This window comes from Onthophagus taurus, chromosome 11, assembly GCF_036711975.1.
Source record: "Onthophagus taurus isolate NC chromosome 11, IU_Otau_3.0, whole genome shotgun sequence".
NCBI classification, from domain to species: Eukaryota; Metazoa; Arthropoda; class Insecta; order Coleoptera; family Scarabaeidae; genus Onthophagus; species Onthophagus taurus.
Genome location: NC_091976.1, coordinates 10,580,292 through 10,602,553, shown reverse-complemented (window position 1 = coordinate 10,602,553; position 22,262 = coordinate 10,580,292). Strand labels below are relative to the sequence as shown.

General features: G+C 37.6%; 1 protein-coding gene across 1 annotated transcript; it reads right to left on the bottom strand.

The window, feature by feature from the left end:
• Nucleotides 1-4,692: 4,692 nt before the first annotated feature.
• Nucleotides 4,693-12,863, bottom strand: LOC111415115 (52 kDa repressor of the inhibitor of the protein kinase-like). Its single transcript, XM_071200142.1, has 4 exons — nucleotides 11,011-12,863; nucleotides 8,706-10,184; nucleotides 8,026-8,657; nucleotides 4,693-7,930 (listed from the first exon to the last, which is right to left on the bottom strand). Exon 4 carries the CDS (start codon nucleotides 6,876-6,878, stop codon nucleotides 5,313-5,315), a length of 1,566 nt encoding a protein of 521 aa, XP_071056243.1. The 5' UTR covers nucleotides 6,879-7,930; nucleotides 8,026-8,657; nucleotides 8,706-10,184; nucleotides 11,011-12,863; the 3' UTR covers nucleotides 4,693-5,312.
• Nucleotides 12,864-22,262: the final 9,399 nt, after the last annotated feature.

The following is a 22,262-nucleotide window of genomic DNA, read 5'->3' as shown; positions in this document are numbered from 1 at the left end:
GGAGATTTCCCCCCTAAATTATTTTCGATGTGATCTTTGCAAGCGGTGTCAAAAATTAGTAAATAGTTTCACCCTTTTTTCAAAGAGGTACCGAACCTTTTGCAAGTTTTTATCTTTTTTCTTCGTCAGAACTGTCAAAATCGTCGTCCTCATGGTGATTATGGGCTTGTATCTCAAAAGCATCAGCTATATCTTGCTCATTGGGAAGACATTGTTCAGGTAGAACATCTTCATCATTATGCTCTTCATCCGTTAGTTCGTCTACTTCCGGAGGAATATACTCGACATCAATATTATCTAAAATTTTTTTTATAGGACATTGCCTAGCGATATAACAAAATGAAAATAAAAAAATACCTACCATTATCTTCGTTTTCTAGGTCATTCAGAACATCTTCTAAAGCAGCCCCCAATTCATTATGGGTCAGGTACCTTTATTCTTACTCAAAATACTAGTAATATAACCTATCGACTAAAGTACGACCACACTCTACAATTCAACAGTAAACACCGAATTTACACATGCAAAACCTGTCTGGACTTGTACTCCCAGGTGAAATATACGTATCTGACCAATGCTGCATTTACGCACCGCCGAGTTTAGCGTAATTTTTTATAAAGAAAATAACAAAACATTTCCAAACTCACGATTACTTCCATTCCGTTACTTTGCGTCCAGCTCTGATATTAGTTAATATGACATCTATATTGGAGCTTGTCCCTGCTCAGTTTTGGTGTGTTCGTGGATTACCAGGTTGGTTTTCCACCTCTAGTCCAAGTTCTTCAATAAGACTTTCAAGCTGTTCCCCTTTTTCGTTCGTTTCAGAGCTGTGCCACAATACTGATTTTGCGTTTACATCGGCACAAAGTATTGCTGGTGTTGTTTCGTTTGAGATGAACACTTTTCTTATCTTTCCTCCTTAGTTTTTGTATTTTCGTCTAATACCGTAGTGCAACATGTGTCTTGTGTTTTTATCTGTCTGTTTAGTCTGGTAAATAATTTTGTGAAGGTACTTTTAACGTTGCTTAATCTGCTTGCGAAAGATGTGTCTTGTTTATTTTTGTCGGTTTGCATTCGTCACTTAACACGTAAAGTGCCATGGGGGACAAATGCTGTACCCCATTCTAATAGTCACAATTAACTTACTGGGGTCCACCATATGGCCGACACTAGAAAATTCATTAAATGGTAACTGTGTATAAGCTGTTTAGAGACGTTCTTGGCATTATTTCTGTGCGGTTGGTTTTGGTTTAGAGCACATATTTTTGTAGATACACTGATATTTATGAGAAAATTAATAAAGCGATATTGTGTTAAATTTTATTACAGTTAATTACTAATTGTAGCTGCATGTTTATCGAAAAAACATGACATACAATAATATTTTAAACATTGTTGGCAATGGAGTCGTGTTCTTTCTCCCCGATTCTTCGCCACAATGCGCCTTTCACGGGAGGACATATCAGCATAGCATGCTACACATACTCGACGGTTTTCGGTCTCGGTAAGGATGTGATTTACTAAGCGTGGAGGATTAGCTAATGGTACTCTTTCATTTCATCCTGTGAGGCCTAAAATGGGTATAGTCGTTTTAGTTACGTTACAAATTAATAAATTTTCATGATTACCTTTTACAACTTGCTCTCGAAATTTTGTGATGGACATCTTATCATTTGTTATATTCTGATGCATAATATATGAATTTACGGGGGCTGCTCCTACGACAAGTTCAATCGCCAATTTCCTATATCATTTCACATCTCGACGCAAAGAAGAGTTATACGACTTCATTTGGTCTAAAAATAATATACTGTAGGGTTTTATTTGAATTAGGTACTTATTGCTAAACTTAACTGAAATGTCTATAAAGGCCTTGTACTTATTATATTCTATTACCGTCTTTGGTTTCGGAATCGTGGTACCCCTTTTTTGAATTTCCTTCATTTCTGGCTTAAATTTTGTATTTATCATGAGAAGATCTCTTTTATTCTTCCATTTTTCTACGAAAATTTCTGTGTTCAATTCTTCTGCAATGGTTTTTTTAATTTTTTTTTGTTATAACAGTTTTTGGGTTGTTCTTTCTATCACTACGGAGTGTCCCAATCGTAAATGTTTTTTGTTTCAGTAACTTGTGGGCTAGTTCAACAGAGGAATAGTAATTGTCGACAACTAAAGTTCGACCAAGGTTCAGTAAGACTTTCGTTAAGTTCATAACAACTTGACTGGGAACCGTACAATTCTCTGTACGTTTTACTTCTTGGCCGCAATAAACGTTGAAATCAAATAGATATCCTCGTTCTAGACATAATTTAAAAACTTTAATTCCAAATTTAAACATTTTGTTTTTTATATACTGTTTAAATTTTAGTCTACCTTTAAATGGAACTAAAGTCTCGTCAATACAGATGTATTCTGCTGGTATAATTGGAGTTTGAAAATTATGTTTGAGTTTCTCCAGTAGGCCTGAAATTTTATATAATCTCCTGTCATTCGGATGATCGTTATCAGCAAAGTGCCACATTTTCAATGAAATTTGAAAACGATTTCTTGGCATGACCTTGCGTACTGCATTCTGATATATTTCATCTGTAGACCAATATGACGAAATATTTGGCAGTTGTAGTAACCCCATCCACATTACAATTCCAATGAAGTTTTCATTTCGTTTGGATTTGTATATTTCCAAGTATTAGTCCTCGATTTGTTTTTAATATTTTGGTGATTCATTTGTTGTTGGGCATACAAATAAATCTATAATATCGTCCGAAATCATCATTTGATAAAATTCATATGGAGTTTTTTGAAAAGCATCATAAAACTGCGTACGAATTCTCGATTTATTTTCTGTGAACTGAAACTCTATTAAAAACTTCCCCGTAACTGGTCCCCATTCAAGTTTGTCCGGTACGTCATTTTCATTCTCCCCTAGCACGTCGGCACACTCTTGAGTATGCTGAGCAATAACGTACTCTATAATATCCTGCACCGTGTCTACGTTTTGACCCTGCTCTGCTTCTTTAGATGTAGATGGTTGCGGTTCCACCAATGTTTCATGTACTGTTCTTGAAATAGAAATAGTAGGTTTCACAGTTTAAAATTGCCTACATGTACGCTTTTTAGGTTTTGGACAATAATCGGTATCGCTATCAGAAGATGATGCACTTTTGTCATATTCATATTTGTTCATATTCACTAACATCAGGTGAAAAATCTTCTTCAGCCGATAACATTTCTTCCCACAATTGTTTCAGCCTCTCTTGCTCACGCTTATAACTACTCATTGTTTATAAAAGCGAATACACATCCACCAACGCTCAAACAATACTACCCCACTACCCAGGCACGAATAAACATGTGTGGCATTTCTCAAGCCAGCGATGACGGTCGGTTACTGTCGGCCAGGGTCGGTCCGGGTTGGGTGATAAGAACGTACCATCACTTAATGGCCGTGGGGTACAAACGTTGTGCGACAATTTTTTTTCAAATATTAACCAAAAAATAAATCTGCGTATAATGTAAACGTACTAATATATCATTTTACATAAAAAGGGAGTTAAAAATACAGAAAAAAAAAGGTAATTATGGACGGAAAATAATTATTCCATTGTGGCACTTTACGTGTTAATCCTGCAAAAAATACAGAAACACAAAATTATTCTAAAGAATTTGTTACAATAATACACTGAAGTTATGATTTCGAGTTTACCTAAGTCGGAGTAACGGAAATCGCGGTAATACTACATTCATTAATCTATATGAGCAATATATTACAATGCAAAACAGATAAAATACTGAATAACAAACACAAACCTTCATTATATCTCAAAACAGATATATTTGCTCTTAATTCGAACGAGCCTCTGTTGGTTAAATTTAATCGTTTTCCGCAGTTAAACTTACATTACAGGACCATAAATGTTTCTGCAGGATTATTATTTTCATTTTTAATAATTTTATGGGCTTTCTTTAGGACAATTTCCATAGCACCTGAAATCATTAAGTAAGTAAAAGACAAACTGCACCACAGTAATTAACATCAATATCACACACCGTTAATATGATATCGTATCCCACTACTTTGAAGGTGGGCCATTCGTGACTGATTTGTCTGATACTATGTTACAATTCAGCTCATTGCATAATGTGTGATCACCATACACATGAGCGACTGTATTGGCCACCTTTTTCTTTAACACGTCAACGTTATTACTTGTATTTATGCATTTCAAAATGTGTGTCTGAATTTTCTTTATAACTGCTCACGATAATAATTTTCTTCCACTCAGCGGTATAGTTATATCCAGCTTGATTTTATGGAGTGTTTTACCAACATTTTTTATAATGGTGTTGCTGCATTCGATTGTTGTATTTTCGCAAATGTGCTGGAATCACCATCGGCAACAAATTGCAAATAACGAACGGCATGCATTTCTTCACTGCGGTTAAAGCCTTCGCAAACAATATCGGCTTCCATAGAAGAAGAAGAGCCGCTCCAGTTCTTAAAACACACGTGCCTCGGTGCAGTAACTTCTTTATTTGATGCTTTTGTACAAACGGAGCAATACTTGTTGCGAACACCAATGAATAACACTTTCTTTGTGTGCTTCCCAACAATAACAGCCTACGATAAATTCAATTATGAGGCTGCTTGTGCAAAAATATAGATATGTATTTGAAAACACTTACCGCGCCAGACGAAGCATTATAATTATGGCCGTACGAACGCTTGCTCCAACCACCATCCAAATAAAGGAACAAGGAACACCATCATCGTCTGTCAGGCGCGGATCCAGACCCATATTGAGGGGGGGGGGCATACAAAATATATACAGAAACATTCAATTAATAAACATAGGAAAAATCTTATTAAAACAATCTTTATTAAGAAACCATAGGTAATATAATTTGTATTCTTGCTTCATACAATAAATAAAATAGAATTCCTAAAACATAAGAAACTATGGAAAAACCTATGGCCCTAAGTATAGTACCACATCAATACCATATCTACAAAGTACATAAACCAATACTAAAATGTACATAGGTACTTTTTAGTATTGGTATATACATAGATAATACTTAGATAATATACTTACTTACATAGATTGGCCGTTGGGTACATACGTGTATTACAAATAAATTTAATTACCTAGTGTAATTTAAAGGACAAATTCTATTCTCCGCTTCTTTTTGTTTGCAAATCGTTTAATTACATTGGTAATTTCAATGTCATCACAAACAGATCGGTGAATGTGCATCAAAGCCAATCCATTTAAACGATCTTCAGACATTCTGGATCTAATCCAAGTTTTTAATCGCCGTAGAGTCGAAAAACACTTTCCGAACTAGCAACGCTTATGGGCAGAGTACAAAGAATTTTTAAAAATGTGTAAATTACAGGGAATATGGATTCATCGCACTGTTGTAATGCTTCCAAACCGTCGGCAGGTATTTTAAGTAAGTCTTTATTTGCAGAATTTGAGTAAGCGGTCCATTTCAACTTCCAAATATCAAATTCACCTTTAAATTTGTCAAAAACTGTCTTTGGATCCTCTACAAAAATAAGTGTATACATATCTGACAACATTTTTCCGGTCGTCTTAATTTCTGTTTCAGTTGCTTCCATTGCATTTAATGGCAAACAAATATTTAAGTTAAATAGATTTATTGTTTCCTTTGAAAATCTACTTTCCAGATCGTTAATAACACAATCCAGCAGTGGGATAAATAGGGAAATTCGGTAATAGTCTTCCGGAGAATTTGAGGATAAGTTAGGGTTAGGATTGGAACGATTTCTCATTTTGTTCGTAAGTCTAGGTAGAGTTAATTCAACATCAAGTTCTTTCAATATATTTTGAGTTTCCGTCAATATAGAAAGAGTACAAGATATCATTTCATTAGCACGATTTTTCTCTACTTTTTTGTCTTGCAGCAAATTACTTAAAGGTAATGTAAGTGATAAAACGTTTGATAAACAATACAACGTTAAAATAAAATCGGGAGTTGTTAAAGATATCATGAGGTTCTTTGCTTTCGACGCTGTGTCCCTTTCATTCCACAAAGATATTTTCTCTAGGGCATCCAATATTGCATCAAAATCATTTTTGAACTGCAAAATACATTCGTGCCACTCGACCCATCTTGTTTCACATAGTCCATGTAAATGTTTATCAAGCGTGTTCTTTAAAACAAAATGCCTTTTTGAAGAAGCGGTGAAAAATGCCGATATTTCTTTGATCGTTCCCATCAAATTTCTTACCGATTGTACGTTAGAAGTTTTCGACAGGGCAAGATTCAGTGCATGATTATAACACGGACATCTAACTGCTACTGGCATTCCTTTCTTCACTTCTTGTACTGCACCATTCTGTTCAGAAGTCATAACACTGCAGCCATCCGTACATATTCCAACACAATTATTCAAATTTAAGTCTAATAATTTAAGTTGTTTTAAAACAGTTTGCCCCAGTATCTTTCCGCTTAAAATGGGTTCTAAGGTATCTTTATCTAGAGTATAGTTTTCTTCATGACAGTCAAGGAACGCAATGAAGTCTTCTCGAACGTCGTTTTCGTGAACATACCTTATCACAATTGACATTTGAGAAACGTGGGACACATCTGTGGTTTCGTCGAACATAACGCTAAAGTATTTCGCGTTTTTTATCTGATTTACAATCTTTGCAGTTATTTCTTCACCTATACAGTTTACTAATTCATTTTGGGTTGTTTTGCTTATGTATGTTGCTCTTGATGACATTGTTTCTAAATGTTTCCTTAAAATGTCATCGCCCGATTCGACACGAAATCGTAATAACTCTCGAAAATTTCCCTCATTAATACTTCCACTTTCCTGGTCTCCCACATCGTTCAGTTTCATTAACCCCCCCTGTATCGCCCCTGTATCCGCGCCTGTCGTCTGTTTGTCCTTTTTCTAGAGCTACTTCTTTTTCTGCTTTCCCTGCTTCCTCCAAAGACCGCAAGGCATCGGCTTTTATGTGATTTCCCAACTCATTTTCGATGTAAATGAATTTATTTCCATTTAAAGGAGGTATATTCATAGCTGATAGAAGTTCTGCTGTTTGGTTGTGAGTGCTTCCACACATAAGAGTACCCCAAACCATTAATCTGTTAATTTTCTGTTTAGTTGGGTCTTCAGTACTATATTTATACACTAAAGCAATTTATTGGGATACACGACCAACACGACAAGGCTAGATAATTGAAAAGAGGCTTCCTTTTATCTTTACCGAGCTTTCGGAAATTTTATTTTTCCTTCTTCAGGATAACTACAATATTGAGACAAACAGAAGTTATAATAATTCGCATAAAATGTATCTTAACAACTTACAAAAATGGATTGCAGATGGAACTGAACCAAAGCTAAACATGAGGTCGCAAAAATTAAACACTAGACATCTTTTATTATAAGTATTGCTACACTCTCAGGGCGGTATAAGGAAAACAAAAAAAAATGTTTGAGATATCGTAAGGTAAAGATTTATAAAAAAATTTAAGAAGTGACAATATAAAAAAAATGTTACATAAAGTTCTTTCTTTATAACTCTATTAGTAATATTATATACTGATTAGACGAAGTCTGTTTGTATTGTATAAAAAAAATAAATAAAATTACTAATAACCTTCTCTAACGCAAGCTTGAGTTGTACGAGTAAGATTGAAAAGTAAAAAAAATAATAGATGTTGTCTTTCAATGAAACAGAACTTCTTTACAAAAAAAAATATAAATATATATAGGTTGTGAACCAACCGAAATAATAAAAAAATACGTAGAATCGATCTGACCTTAATGGTATCGTCTTCAAATCGAAGGATCTCAGAATCGTCAGCTTTTAATTCCTCTGGGTGGCGGTGGATTAAATTTGAGAATGATAATTTGCTCTCAGAGAAAATGGTGGAACAAAAAAAAGCCTATATTGAAAAATGAAAATTCTATGCGTTAATATTAAGTTTCAGCAAAAAAAAATAATGAATGATTTTATTTAACAAGAATGACAAAATCTTACCTCTATTTCCACGAGGCTTTACGTCGAATAAATTTATCGCATTGTGAATTAATCCGCTAACTTGCGTTTTGTCTTCACGACTCAAAATTTATTATAAAATTTTTTAATGATGTCGAAACCAACAAATTATTCTGTCACAATCGATACTATCACGTTGACGAAAAATTCAGAATGTTATGAAAGCATATCCGGGTTTTCTTATATACCCTTGCTAACAAAAACTTGGTCTTAACGTCATTTCTTGGACTGCGTGTTTCAAAACAAATTTTAACAAAAGTTATACTTAATATTTATATAAAATGGAAATTTATAATTGTTACTACAATCTTGAATAAAATTTGGTGCAATATTGAAAGTTTAAAATTATTGTAAAAGTAATTAAAATTTTGTAAAATTTCCACCTATGGTTGAATGGGGAAAGTTGAGAAACGGTTTTATTTTTATAAAATAGGAATCGCCATTTTTGAGGATGCTGCTGAAAAGATACATCATAGATCAAAAAAAAATAATATCAATTACCTTACGTTTCTCTCTTTTTTTTAACACAAAAACACAAAAGGGATAATATCCGTAACACTATACTTCTCATAATTCATAAAAGGTGACGAATTAACATCAAATAATACTAAAAACTTTTTTAAAAGGTTAATTATGAAACTATTAAATTAAGTATTACTTACAATATTAAGAACACGTTAAAATTCTACGTTAAAAGTTAAGACGCACTTCTCTACTTCCTTGAGCAAACATATTTTGCTGGTCTGTGATCAGTCTTACACTCGAGTAGGGGTGTGTCTAACACTGCTTCCCTCCAGAGTGTTGAACTGCTGCCAGCGTCCTCGTCCTTCATAGTTCCTACTGATTGTAGTCGTTTCATAGTTACCAACGCCACTTCCTGCATATATAGGTTGAGTGGTGGTAAATTTAACATGATTTCCATGGTCGCTGTGGGGGTTGATCGCAGTGCACCTGTAACATACAGACACGCGAGTCTCTGTATTCTATTAAGTGCAGTGGTGGCGGTAGACTTAGAAGTTCTAGTCCACCATACCACCGCACCGTAAGTTAGCATTGGTCGAACAACGGCGGTGTAGATCCACAGGGCTATCTTGGGAGACAGACCCCAAGTCTTCCCGACAGCCCTCCGGCACTGGCCGAAGGCGACACAAGCTTTATTAACTCTATTGTCTAGGTGGGATTTCCACGTTAGCTTACTGTCTATTGTTAAGCCCAAGTACTTGACTTCTGTAGACAGTTTAAGTGGAATTTTAGCGAGAGTTGGCAGTCTAGGATTACCAATGTTGCGCTTGCGTGTAAAAAGAACCATCTGTCTTTTTGGGATTGACGGAAAGGCATTGTTTATTACACCAGTTCTCAATTAGATTGAGTGCTTCCTGCATCTTGTCGAGGAGTGCATTAGCGTACTTGCCTCTTATGAGGATTGTCAGGTCATCTGCGTAGTCAGCCTCTAGTAACAGCCCCTTGAAAAGTAGCCTGGCCAGCCCTTAATTTGACGACCCTATGTCTTAGAGTGCTCTCAATCCAGCCGCACAGGGCCAGAGGAACGTTATGCTCTAGCAAGGCGTCGTTAATTCCGGAGAAGGTAGTTTTATCAAAAGCTCCTTCCACGTCAATAAAAACCCCGAGGGCGGACTCCTTGTGGTCCAGCGCACCACCGACGAAACTGATCACTGAGTGAAGAGCCGTCAGCGTGGACTTTCCCTGGGTGTAAGCATGTTGATTAAAGTCTAGTGGCCTGCTGCGCAGACAAGAGTCTCTAATGTAACGGTCGCAAAGCCTCTCCAACGTTTTCAGTAGAAAGGAGGAGAGGCTAATTGGTCTATAGGACTTCGGAAGGAAGTAATCTTGCTTACCCGGTTTAGGTATAAAGTTGACCGTGACTTCACGCCAACTTCCCGGTACATAGCGAAATGCCAGACATCCCTGGAAAATACTCTTCAGGTGTGGTAGCAGGTCATCCAGTCCCCATTGTAAGAGGGCCGGTGTAATCCCGTCCGGTCCTGGAGTTTTGAACGGCGAGAACGTATGCATAGCCCACCGTATTTTCTCCTCTTCGCAGACGACTTTGGCCAAGAGCCATTCATCCGCAGTTGGTACATGAATTATCTCTTGTCGGACATCGTTAAAGTTGTCCGAACCTGAAAAATGAACAGTCATTAAAAGCTGTAAACTGTCTTGAAGGTTGTCGGTATAAGAACCGTCTTCCTTCTTTAGTATACCAATACGTTGAACAGGGCTCGAAGCAAGCACCTCTTTTAGGCGGGAGACCTCTGTAGAGGAAGTAATTTCCTCACAGAAGTTCTTCCATGCTTCTCGCTTTTTTCGACGAATGTTTTTTTTTAAATCTGACAGTGTTCTCTTATAGAGGTACCAGTCAGAGTCGATCCTGGAGTCCTTTGCTTTGTTGAAAGCAGTCCGCACCTCTCGTTTTAGTGAGCCAAGCTCGAGGCACCACCAGATGGTAGCGCGCCCAGTTACCGCCTCCCTACGGAGGGGACAAGCCTTTTTATATGCAAGGATCAAGGAATTGTGTAGAGACTTAGAATAGTTCTCTAGCTCGCAGCTGTCCACTGGTTTTCGTCGACCGAGTCTAGTCAATGACCCAGATAGTGTAGACCTGAACTTATCCACGTCCGTCCTTCTAGGATTGCGACTCAGTTTGTTTTCGATCTTAGAGCTTCCAAGATCAAAAGTAATCCACCTGTGGTCCGACATTGACACAACGTCGGAAACCCTCCAGTTGTGGATTGATTGTGAGATACTCAAGGAGGCAAGAGTGATATCAATTACTGACTGACCTTTCGCAGTTACAAAGGTCGGTTCAGTGCCTTGGTTTAGTATGTCTAAATTACTGCAATAAATAAAGTCTAAGAGGGCCTTACCTCTAGGGTTGTCATTAGCACTACCCCAAGCCGTTGAATGAGCGTTAGAATCACAGCCGATGACAAGATTCCATTTACCTACCCTAGCGGCTTCAATCAGTCGCACCAATCCTTCGGATGGTGGCAGGTCCTCAATGGGGAGATAAACGGATGCCAGCAGAATGTCTGTTTCCTTTCGGTTAACAGTAGAACGTATCCTAACGGTCGTCGCGTCTGAGTCCGTGAATTGGGGCAATACATAGCTCCGCACATGTTTAGGTACGTAAATGGCGGTTCGAATCTTCCCTTCCCTGGGGCAGCTGAAAATAGAACCGCTTAAACCACTGAGTCCGCAGACCCTGGATTTATTAACCCAGGGTTCTTGGATCAGTGCGATAACATTACTCATCATATCGAGGTGACGACAAAGGGTGGCAGTTGCAGCCCTGCTATGATGCAGGTTGCACTGAACCACCGTCAGATCGTCCCCCTCCTCTGGTACATCACCTCTGCGTTGTTTCATCATTTTGGCGTCGAGGTGTCGATATCAGCAAACATGACGGCAGGTGGCGAATCCAAAATGGACTCATCAGCCACCTCAGAGAGGACTGGAGAGCCTGGCGTTGAAGGTGCCAAGTTGACGATTGTGACGTCGTCTTCCTTGGCGGACGGTGCCTCAGCGACATCCATTTCCTCCTCCGCTTTGTGGGTCCCAGTTGTAACTGGGTCTTCAGCTACCGGGTCCTTGAGTCTACTGACTTTGGCCGTGAGCGTGTTAAACAGGTAGCATATTCTACCTTTGTTTTCCCTCAACCAGTAGGCGTCCTTTTGACCAACTCTGAAGACGAGGAGTCGACCTTCACGGTCCTCTCTCACCTCGAAACGGAAAAGGCACCAATTACGGATGTCAAGGTGCTTATTTTGTCCAATCAGGATAGCTAGGGTACGTTCTTTAGCCTTGACTTCGACTCCCTTGTCCGGGATCCAGAGCTGGACTCTGGATAAGGCCGGAAGTTCGGAGTCTTTAACCACGCTCAACCTTACCCCTTCAAGGGGTGGGAGCGAGTTAACCTCCGCCTTTAACCACTCCAACGAATGATCATTATTACAGGCGATCTTTAGGACCTGACCTGTATAAGTCATCGCGGAAAAGGTCGGCGTCGGTGCCTCCTCTTCAGGTTTATCAATGTTGGTGCAGATCAAGGTTTATATATAAGAGGTTGTCTAGATTCGTACGCAACCATACTGCGCATTACGTCACATGTGGAAAATAATACCGCCAAGCAATTCAAATTAAACAAATGCACGGAGCACCACATGGCCATGAGGTTGCGTGCGCAATCCGTGATCGCTTACGTCACGAAACACTCCTGCTCTTGCCCCTCGCCCACAAACTAAATCAAAGTATTGCAGCATAGGTACTTAGACAACCTTTAATATATAAACCTTGGGTGCAGATGTCTCGAGCGAGCGCCTGCACCAAATTGTTTTTTATGATATCAGCTTCCTCCTCGGTAAGTTTACCGAGTTGGTTGAGGCCGTTGATAATCGCGACTTTAAGGTGCCTTAGAAGTGCATCCTTATAGTCGGTCGTCTTGCGAGCCGTTTTCCCCTGGGGCCGGTCCTGCCTCGGCCTCTTCGTCACCTTCATAGAAGGTTCAGAAGAGTTGGCGGATCTCAGCCTCTTGGGTCCCGCACCAACCTCCCCCCGGGTTCGGGCGTCGACCTGTCCCCTCGACTGCGGCGGCCGCGCCCTTGAGTCTCCCTGTCCGCTTGGATTGTGGCGGTTGAACTCTTTTCGGGACAGCCACGCCGCTAGTCGATTGCGGCGGTCGCGCTCTCGATCCGTCGTGGGTTTTCGGCCGCTTTCGCGTCCCGACCCGCTGTGGGTGGGGGCCGTGCCGGCCTCCTCTTCCCTAGCGATCCTCCGACCCGTTGTCTCTGCGCCGCGAGACCGATGGCGCTGACAGCGATGGCGGCGGTTACGACGGCGGACCTCGGTGAAGCCCTGCGCGTCGTCCGACCTTGCCGGCGGCCGCGGCTCATCGGCCCCTGCGGGCGCACCGCTAGCAAGTGGGATGGGATTTATGCTCTTAGAAGAGCTCATCGTGTCCAATTGGGTATTTAACCTTTATATAAAAAAAAAGAAACTGGGGTCAGCTTGACGAAATGTCAAGCGACACACGCGGTTAAATTTTTAGGTTATGTCACTTGGTAGTTAGAAAAAGCAACGTGCCAAGCGAAGAAAAACAAACTAGACAGAAATTGTGTCTAGTAGCACCCGCGACAACACGGTAATCACATGCACCGCCACAAAAACACGCAAAATTACCTCGTACTCGAGTAATTTGTGCGGAGTAACGTGCGCACGTCTGAGTCGTACCGAGTCGCAACTCGGAGTCAACCGATCTCGGTATTGTACCTTCTGGTTGAATGAACAGATTCATTTTCCCTCTTGCGACGACCTGCTGCTCGTTTGTTGAGTCCTAGCTTTCTTCGCCTTGATAAAGGCATAATTGTACTTGTTTTAAAACAAATAACACGATGCAATAACAATAAAAAAATATAAAACAGCGATAGAAAATAATAAACTACAATGAGACAGGAGTACCCAAATCGTTCTTGTATAACCACAGGAATAACTCGCTATTTAGTATAACATGTGTTTGTGATCGGCACGTCATCTCCGTCGCGGCGCCGAACACCGGGCGCAGCGACTAATATCGCGCCTTCAAATTATTCGCATTTTCAAATAAATTGAGATAGTCAGTTATGCATCCAACATTACATAAAATTAAAAATGAACTGATTTCCGCCTCATCCATTGAATAGGCAATCTCCATACAAGTAACGAATTTTGACAGCTAAAGTCCATCCATATATATGTCGTAGGCATATTGTGAAATCCGGCTTATTACAATAAGCGCCGTCATTTTGCAATGTGCCCGGCAAATTGGAAAATTATCTCACATTTTGTAAACAGCCTGAAATTTTTTAGGCTTATTACAATAAGCCCACGAACCATCAGTCCAATTGGAAAGTGGACAACTGTTTCTTTAAAAAGCCTGGTTTTATTGAGGCTTTTTGCAATTTGCCTTACAGTCGACGGCGTATTAAGAATAAGCTAGGGTGGGGTTGTTGTCATTAACGCATTATACTTGTTGAAACGTGTGCGCCGCAGTAGCATCGCATATTGTTCTTGGTTTTCTTATAGGTTAGTTTAACTATTGTTGCAGTGCAGTCAAGGACAAACAACTAATAAGGTAAACAAAAGTAGAAGAGCGTGAAATGTAGGTAGAAATGTAGAAAGTTCCAGGACGAAAATAACATGAGAATAAACTTTAATGCGCAAATGAAAGAATACTGCAATAAGAGTGAAAATGTCGTAAAGAAGCCTTGGACAAAAGCAACTGTGGAAGAAGCAATTCGAGAAATTTTGGATGCAAATAACCCTGAAAAAAAGAAGACTAGTAGACAATATGGATTAACCAGAAAATACGACACAATGGAGATTGGCGAAACAAGAGTTTTAATCAAAAAAAGAAGAAGTAATGAGGATCCTGTAGTAGTAATGATTCCGGTTGAAGAATACTTTGACAGACTTCTTCAATGTCACCGTGCCACTGGACATGGAGGAAGATATAAAATGCTGTTTGAATTAAAAAATAAATTTTACATTCCCAGACCAGCAGTTGAAATGTTTGTATCGCTTTGTAAAATGTGTAATACGAAGAAATCTCAACAACAACGAAATATTGTGGTAAGACCAATCACAACACAAGATTTTAACCTTCGCAGTCAAGTTGATTTGATCGACTTTCAATCAACTCCATGTTGAGGATATAAATGGTTAATGAATTATCAAGATCATGCAACTAAATTTTGTCTTCTGCGACCTTTAACAACAAAGCGTGCTGCTGAAGTTGTAATGGAACTGCTGAAGATATTTTTGGATTTCGGCGCAACGCACATTCTACAAAGCGACAACGGACGTGAATTTACAGCTGATGTGGTTAAAGAACTTTCTGGTATGTGAGCTGATTGTAAACTTGTACATGGAAGACCTCGACATCCGCAATAAGAGGGAAGCGTAGAGCGCTGCAACCAGGATGTTGAAAATATGTTACGTTCGTGGATGGATGACAATAAGAGTACAGATTGGGTGATAGGATGCCGCTTCGTTCAGTGGCAAAAAAACTCGTCAAAGCACAGGATCATAGGGCGCAGTCCATATACAGCCCTTTTTGGAACGGAACCAAAGATAGGACTAAATTCAACTAACATTCCACAGGCAATTCTTGAAAAAGTTTTTAGTGAAGAAGATTTGGAAAAGTTAAGAAATGACGAATATAAGGGAAAAGTTGGAGAAAATCAAGATGAAAACCAATTCTCTAATGTTCAACAAGAGTTGTGTTTTATTTGTTCGGGATATTTGAATGAAACACCTTTTGTTTCATGCTCTTCATGTTCCATGAAGATTCATAAAACTTGTCTCCAAAACGTTTGCTCAATCTCCGATGAAAATGATATGGAGTATCAATGCGATATTTGTAATAGACAAGAAAATATATGTTCACAGCGTCAAAAAGCACACGAAGGTCAAAAACAAGTGGCAGAAAAAATTATTGAAAATACCGGGAAGAACCTAAAATCGGTCACACTTGGAAATTTTGTTCTATTAAATGTGCCGAAAATCGACCGTGGACGCCTTTAGACGCACTAAATTTAATTGGAAAAATTCTTAAAATTAATAATGATGTTTATCAGATAGGAACAAAGAGTGGAATTATCAAAACATGGTTTTCTAAAAGTGACTTCCAAATTTCTGGCGCACAATTTGTTGAAGATATCCCCGAAGAATATATATCTGTTCGTCAAGCTGTAGCAAATGAGTCAATGTTTGGAGGTCAAGGCTATAATACCTGTAAGTGTACAGTGTCAAAAACCCAATGCCAAACAAAAAGGTGCGTGTTCAGGAAAGCAAAGCAAATGTGTTCATCAAAATGCCATAAGAGTTTACCATGTGGAAATAAGTGAAAATAAAATTAGTGTTAATTAATAAAACACAAGTTTAAAAAAGTTTTTATTAATTTAATTTTCTTTATATTATTATTGTATTATATGTTCTATTTTAACATTGATCTGAATGATCTGTTTAGTTAATAATATGTGATAAATGTTTATCAATAAAAACTTGTTCATCAAAAATTGTCGTTTTTCAACTTTCTTGCATAAAATAACCTATAATTAGTTCAAATACTTCAAGAATACTTTAAGGTCAGGTAATTTTCTCGGTGTAATTTTAGTGAACTTATATTAGCCTAGGTTTATTGCAATAAGACTAGAAACCACCAGGCTTTTTGATGAAACTGGTGCTCACTTTCTAATTAGCCTAACTATATGTGCGCTTATTATAATAAGCCTAAGAAATTTTAGGCCGATTAAAAAATGTGAGATAATTTTCCAATTTGCCAGGCACATCGCAAAATGACGGCGCTTATTGTAATAAGCCGGATTTTGTAATTTGCCTACGACATATATACTATCTCCTATATCACTGACTCCCTATTTAAGCAATGAGAGGAGAGCGTTTCCATCAAAGGCAGACGGAATGATATATTGTCTGTCTTTGTCATGCCCCCATGTCGCGAAAGCGCTTGCGCGAATCGTAAATTTTAAAGAGTTTACTTAAAGATTTTCAGAAATAGGACTTTAGTCTTTGTTGTTCGCAGTGGGACAGGAAGGTTTTTAGGTTTTATATCACACACTTTGACCGTTCGTACTTGATAGCGGTTTTATTATTACAACTAACATCTACTTCTGATGCCGAGAATGAACGTGACTATATGTAAACTAAAACTTGACAAAATCGATAATTTTTACGTTCACCCTTATTGCCAACATTCAATGTTGCCAATTGTCTTTAGCGTTCGTGCAACCTTGGTTGCCTAACGTGTATTTTTATTTAATTGATTTACAACATCCGCCAATAAATAGAAATACAATAATTGTAGGAGAAAAAAGAATTAACATTGATTGTTTTTATATGAAACAGATTTCATGAATTGTTCTTTAAAATATTCGAATTTGACTCTTTCGAGCGGTTTGGTGAATATGTTACTTATGTTATTTTCGGTATTACAAAATTTCAGAGTGATGTTCTTTTCGTTTACAATGTCTTTTATATAATGAAATCTAACGTCTATATGTTTGCTTCGCTGGCTTATTACGCCGCTTTTTGCTAAACTTATTGCGCTTCTGTTGTCCATATGTAGTGTTGCCTCCAGTTCTGTTCCCGTTATCTCTTCCAACAACCCTTTTAGGTACATTGTTTCCTTGTAGCATTCGGCTGCCGCTATGTATTCCGCCTCTGTTGTGGACAGTGCAACTATTGGCTGTTTTTTTGCGCTCCAGCTGATAGGTCCTCCATTAAACGTTGTAATGTAGCCAGAAGTGCTTTTACGCGTTTCTGAACAGTTTGCATAGTCCGCATCACTGTATGCACTCAGTTTTAGGTTTTTTATGTCCGTGTTTATTTTATATTTAATTCCGTCGGTTTTGTTAGTGTTTAGATATTTAAAAATTCTCATTACGTTATTTACGTCGCTGTTTGTTACCTCACTTACGTATCTGCTTATGAAATTTACCGCGAAACTGATGTCCGGTCGCGTCTTATTCGCTAGATAGAGTAAGCTGCCGATAGCTTCTTGATACGGATAGCTTTTGACTTTAGTTTTATCACTTCTTTTGAAATCACTTTGGTTTAGCGGTATATATGTATGTCTGTTTTGATTCACTCATTTTGAATTTATTTAATATTTTTTCTATTAGTCCAGTTTGATGTAAATTTATTTCATCGTTCACCACTTTTAAATTTACACCGAGAAAACTGTTGGGATTTTCCCATGATTTTTTTATGAAGTTTTCGTTTAATTTTTTTATGAGGTTTTTTATTTGTTTTTTGATATTATTAGTCCGTCGTCTACGTAGATTGCGACGATTATCGTTCCGTCCGCGTTCTTGAATATGCATTGTTCTGATTTCAATTGTTCTAGTCCCATCTTATTCAGTGTTTTCGTGAATGTTACGTTCCATTTCATTGGTGCCTGTCTCAGCCCGTACAGAGCTTTTTTATGTTTACATACTTTCCCTTCACCCTCTTCGTAGCCTTGTGGTATTCTCATGTAGGTTTCTTCATCCAATGTTCCATAAAGAAAAGCTGTCTTTATGTCGAATTTCGTTATGTGGCTTGACTAAGCTGGTGCTAGTGCAAGTAATGTTCTAGTGGCACTTGAGCTTATTACAGGGCTAAATACTTCGTCTATAAAGTCGTTTAGTTCTTGTTCGAAACCTCTCACTACCAATCTAGCCTTGTATGTTCCGTCCTCTTTTATTTTAAACGTCCATCTGTTTGTTAGTATTTTTTGATCGTCTTTTATTTCCTTTTCGTCTACTAGTTCCCATACTTCGTTCTGATCTAAGGAATGTTTCTCTTCTTGTATTGCCTTCTTCCATTCCTCTCGGTCTTCGTCTTTCAGCGTTTCTTCGTAATTTAGATACGCGTAATCTCTTAGTTTTGTTGGTGGACGTCTTGATCTTTGTGGTCTTCCGTTTGTTTTCTTTTCTTCTTCCTTAGGCTCCTCTGCCTCCGTTTCAGTGGTTTCAACGTTTTCGTTATTATTTTCTTCCTCTTCTCTGATCTTTTCTTCCTCCTTTCTGTTAATTTTGTCTTTATCCTTCTCTTCATCTGATGTGTCCTCTATTAGGATTTTTACTTTTTTTTATTGTCGAAGATTGCATCTCTCGATATTATTATCTTTCGTTTTCCTTCGTCAAAGAATCTGAGTCCGTTATTTGAGTATCCCACAAATACCATTCTCTGGCTTCTCTCGTCCAGTTTCTTTAGGTGTCCGAGTGTTTTTACGTGTGCGTGTGTTCCAAAAATTTGTAGATGTTTTATGTTGGGTTTTAACTCGTTCCATAACTCAAATGGCGTTTTTCCTGTCGTTGTTGTAGGTGTTCTATTCAGTAGGTATGCGCTAACTCGAACGGCTTCGCCCCAAAAATTCTTTTCTAGTTTTGAGTCGTAAATTAATGCTCTAGCCTTCTCCATAATAGTTCTGTTTAGTCGTTCGGCTTTCCCATTTAATTGTGTATACAATTATTGGGAAATTTTTGTTGTGTAATTTGTAATTCGTTGTATAATTAGTATACAGTGTGTCCCCGGATTGTGTCTGGAAAGTCTGGATGTAATAAAACGAAATATAACCAAGTTTTACGTCAAACGTCCTCAAAGTACCAAAGTTAACGCAAGAAGTTTGTTGACCGTTGCAAGTAAAGTGGTCTTTCTGAGCAATGTACAACAAAAGTTGATTAAGATAAAATGTTTGTTATGTTAAATTATAGCGATATGCCGAATTTTATTAATTTAGCATATAAAAGAAAAAATGAGTTTTTTCATGAAAATTTTTTTCTAATATTCCGTTTTACAATAAAAACAAATCATCTGAGGAACTAGCAATTATCATTTGATACCTTAGCTTTAGCCTATTGTGAAATATTAATTGATCATGTTTACATTACAACATAAAATATTTATAGTGCAGTGCTATGGATTGGGGAACATTAGTTACAATGCAGTTTTAAGGCAATTTGAGGACAAATTTGGATTTTTAGTAGATAAAAAAACAATTAAGAGAGTTGTTAAAAAATTTTCGGAAACGGGCAATGTGGACAATTAACGGAAGGAAAAAAAGCTTTTAGATGAACATGATGCGGGGTCGATTGTTGCAGTAACGAACGCAATGGATTACGGTAAGGTGTCGTTAAGAAAAAGGGCAGTTCAAGTCGGTATAAGTAACTCCCATTTACAAAGAATTTATCGAGAAAATAAAATATTGCCGTATAAACCAAAATTTAACCATACTATCGAATTAGGTGATGAAGCAAAACGTTTAGATTATTGTTTGTGGCTTGGGTACAAAATTTTGAAAGACAGAACTTTTTTAAAAAACACAATATTTTCGGACGAAGCATTGTTCACTACTAATGGAGTGGTTTCATCACAAAATTGTCGATTCTGGTCAAAGACTAATCCACATTATCGCATAGCTTGTAAACGCCAGTATTCCCAGAAAGTGAATGTGTGTTGTGGTGTTTCGTGGGACGGTGTTATTGGACCTTACTTCATAAACGGCAATTTGAATCAACACCGATATTTGGAAATACTAGAAAATTGTTTATTTAATTATCTTCACGGCGTGGATTTAGAAAACCGCAATAAATTATATTTTCAACAAGATGGTTGCGGCCCACATTCGACCACTTTAATTAGAAATTATTTAAATACGTTATTTGGAAAAAAATGGATTGGTAGATATGGTCAGCAACCATGGCCGCCAAGAAGTCCGGTATTATCTATTATGGATTTTTATTTTTGGGGTTATGTAAAACAAAAAGTGTACACTGAAAATTTTAATAACAATTTAGATCGTTTAAAACAAAAAATTGAAACTGTTATTAGAGAAATTTCGTTGGACCATATTAGAAAAAGTTATAAACAATGCCGGAAAAGGGCTGAATTATGTGTTAGTGTTTGTGGTGGTATCATTGAATAAGCTTTTATGTTAATTTAGTTTAGATCGAAAATGTTTTGTTAATCTTATGATTTAAAAATCTGCATTTTGCTTTTATATCCTAAATTAATAAAATTCGTCATATCGCTATAATTTAACATAACAAACATTTTATCTTAATCAACTTTTGTTGTACATTGCTCAGAATGTTCACTTTATCTGAACGGTTAACAAACTTCTTGCCTTAACTTTGGTACTTTGAGGACATTTGACGTAAAACTTGGTTATATTTCGTTTTGTGACATCCAGACTTTAATTGCAAAAGATGGAATTTGAATTCAAAAATTTATCGTCAATTATACCTTACGGGGACACAATCCGGGGACACACTGTATAGTATCGTAAAGTCAATCGTTGTGCCTCTCTTTTTGCACCATATCTGAATGTTATTATTTGCGCACTCTTTGCCGTTATCGCATCTTATTGTTTTCACTTTTCTCTCGAGCTTCGTTTCACTCCTTTTTACGAATTCTTTTAAGATTTCCGTAACTTCATCTTTTGTTTTAATCGGATGTACCTCAACATAGTGTGTGTGGTCGTCTAAGAAAGTGACAAAATACTTCATCTCGTCCCAGCTTGCTGGTTCTAATGGTCCGCAAACGTCTGTGTGTATGATGTCTAGTGGTTTTGTTGCTCTTGTTCTTTCTTCTCCGAATGATCTTCTGCATAACTTTGATTTTGCACATATTTCGCAGATTACATTTTTCATTTCAAGTAGTGCTTTATTATTTATTTTGCATCCTTCCGTAGTATGTGGTATTTTCTTCATTACCTCGTAGCTTGGATGCCTGAGTTTTCTATGTAGATTCATGGTTTCTTTCTGTTCTGTTATCATTGCGTGTTTTGTGTTTTTATTTTCTCCCAGAGTTACTACGTAGAGTTCGTTTTGATTTTTATTACCTGTCAGTATCCTTTTCCCGTTTTTATGGATTTCCACGTCTTCGTTTTTAAATACTACTTCACCTCCATTTTTTGTTATTTTCGCTACTGATAACAAGGTTTTTTCCAGTTCGGGTATATATACAACATCCTTTAAGTGACAATTCTTTGTATCAACCTCTCCTACGGCTTCTGCTTTAATTGTTTGGTTCCTTTTCCCTGTTTCTATATTCTCATCTACTTTCTCTGTTTTTATGAGTATTTCTTTATTGTTAGTCATATGCGCCGAAGCGCCAGAATCCAAAACCCATTCATCTGCATTGTCTTTTTTATTTCCGGTAGCTAGGAAACTTACTTTACCTTCTGTTTGTTTTTTGTTCCTGAAGAAACATTGCTTTTCAGTGTGATTTTCCTTCTTGCAAATGTTACATCCTGTTTTTTCTCTGCAGTTTCTTGCGAAGTGGCCTATTTTACCACATTTGAAACATGTTTTGTCTCCGGTTGGTTTCTCGTTTGATTTCTTTTGTTGATTTCGATAGTCTTTCCTTTTTTGTTCTCCTTTAAACGCTACATGTTCATTTTCAACTGTTTTTTCATTTTCCGTAGTCGATTCCCATGCGCTTCGAAAATATTTGTACTCGTCGGGTAGAACTGATAACAATTTTGTCATTTTCATCTTATCGGTTACTTCTTGTTTTAAGCCTCTCAGTTTATGAACTATGTTTTCTATTTGAGCTATGTTCGATCCCATGTCTAGCTCTTTTTTGAATTGAAATTGATAGAATTCCTGCAATAACCTGTATTTCGTTGGTACGTCGCGGATAATCTTTCTACCATTTCG

Excerpts from the sequence above, each read along its gene's own strand:
- LOC111415115 (XM_071200142.1), bottom strand. The coding sequence starts at position 6,878 with ATGAAACTGAACGATGTGGGAGACCAGGAAAGTGGAAGTATTAATGAG.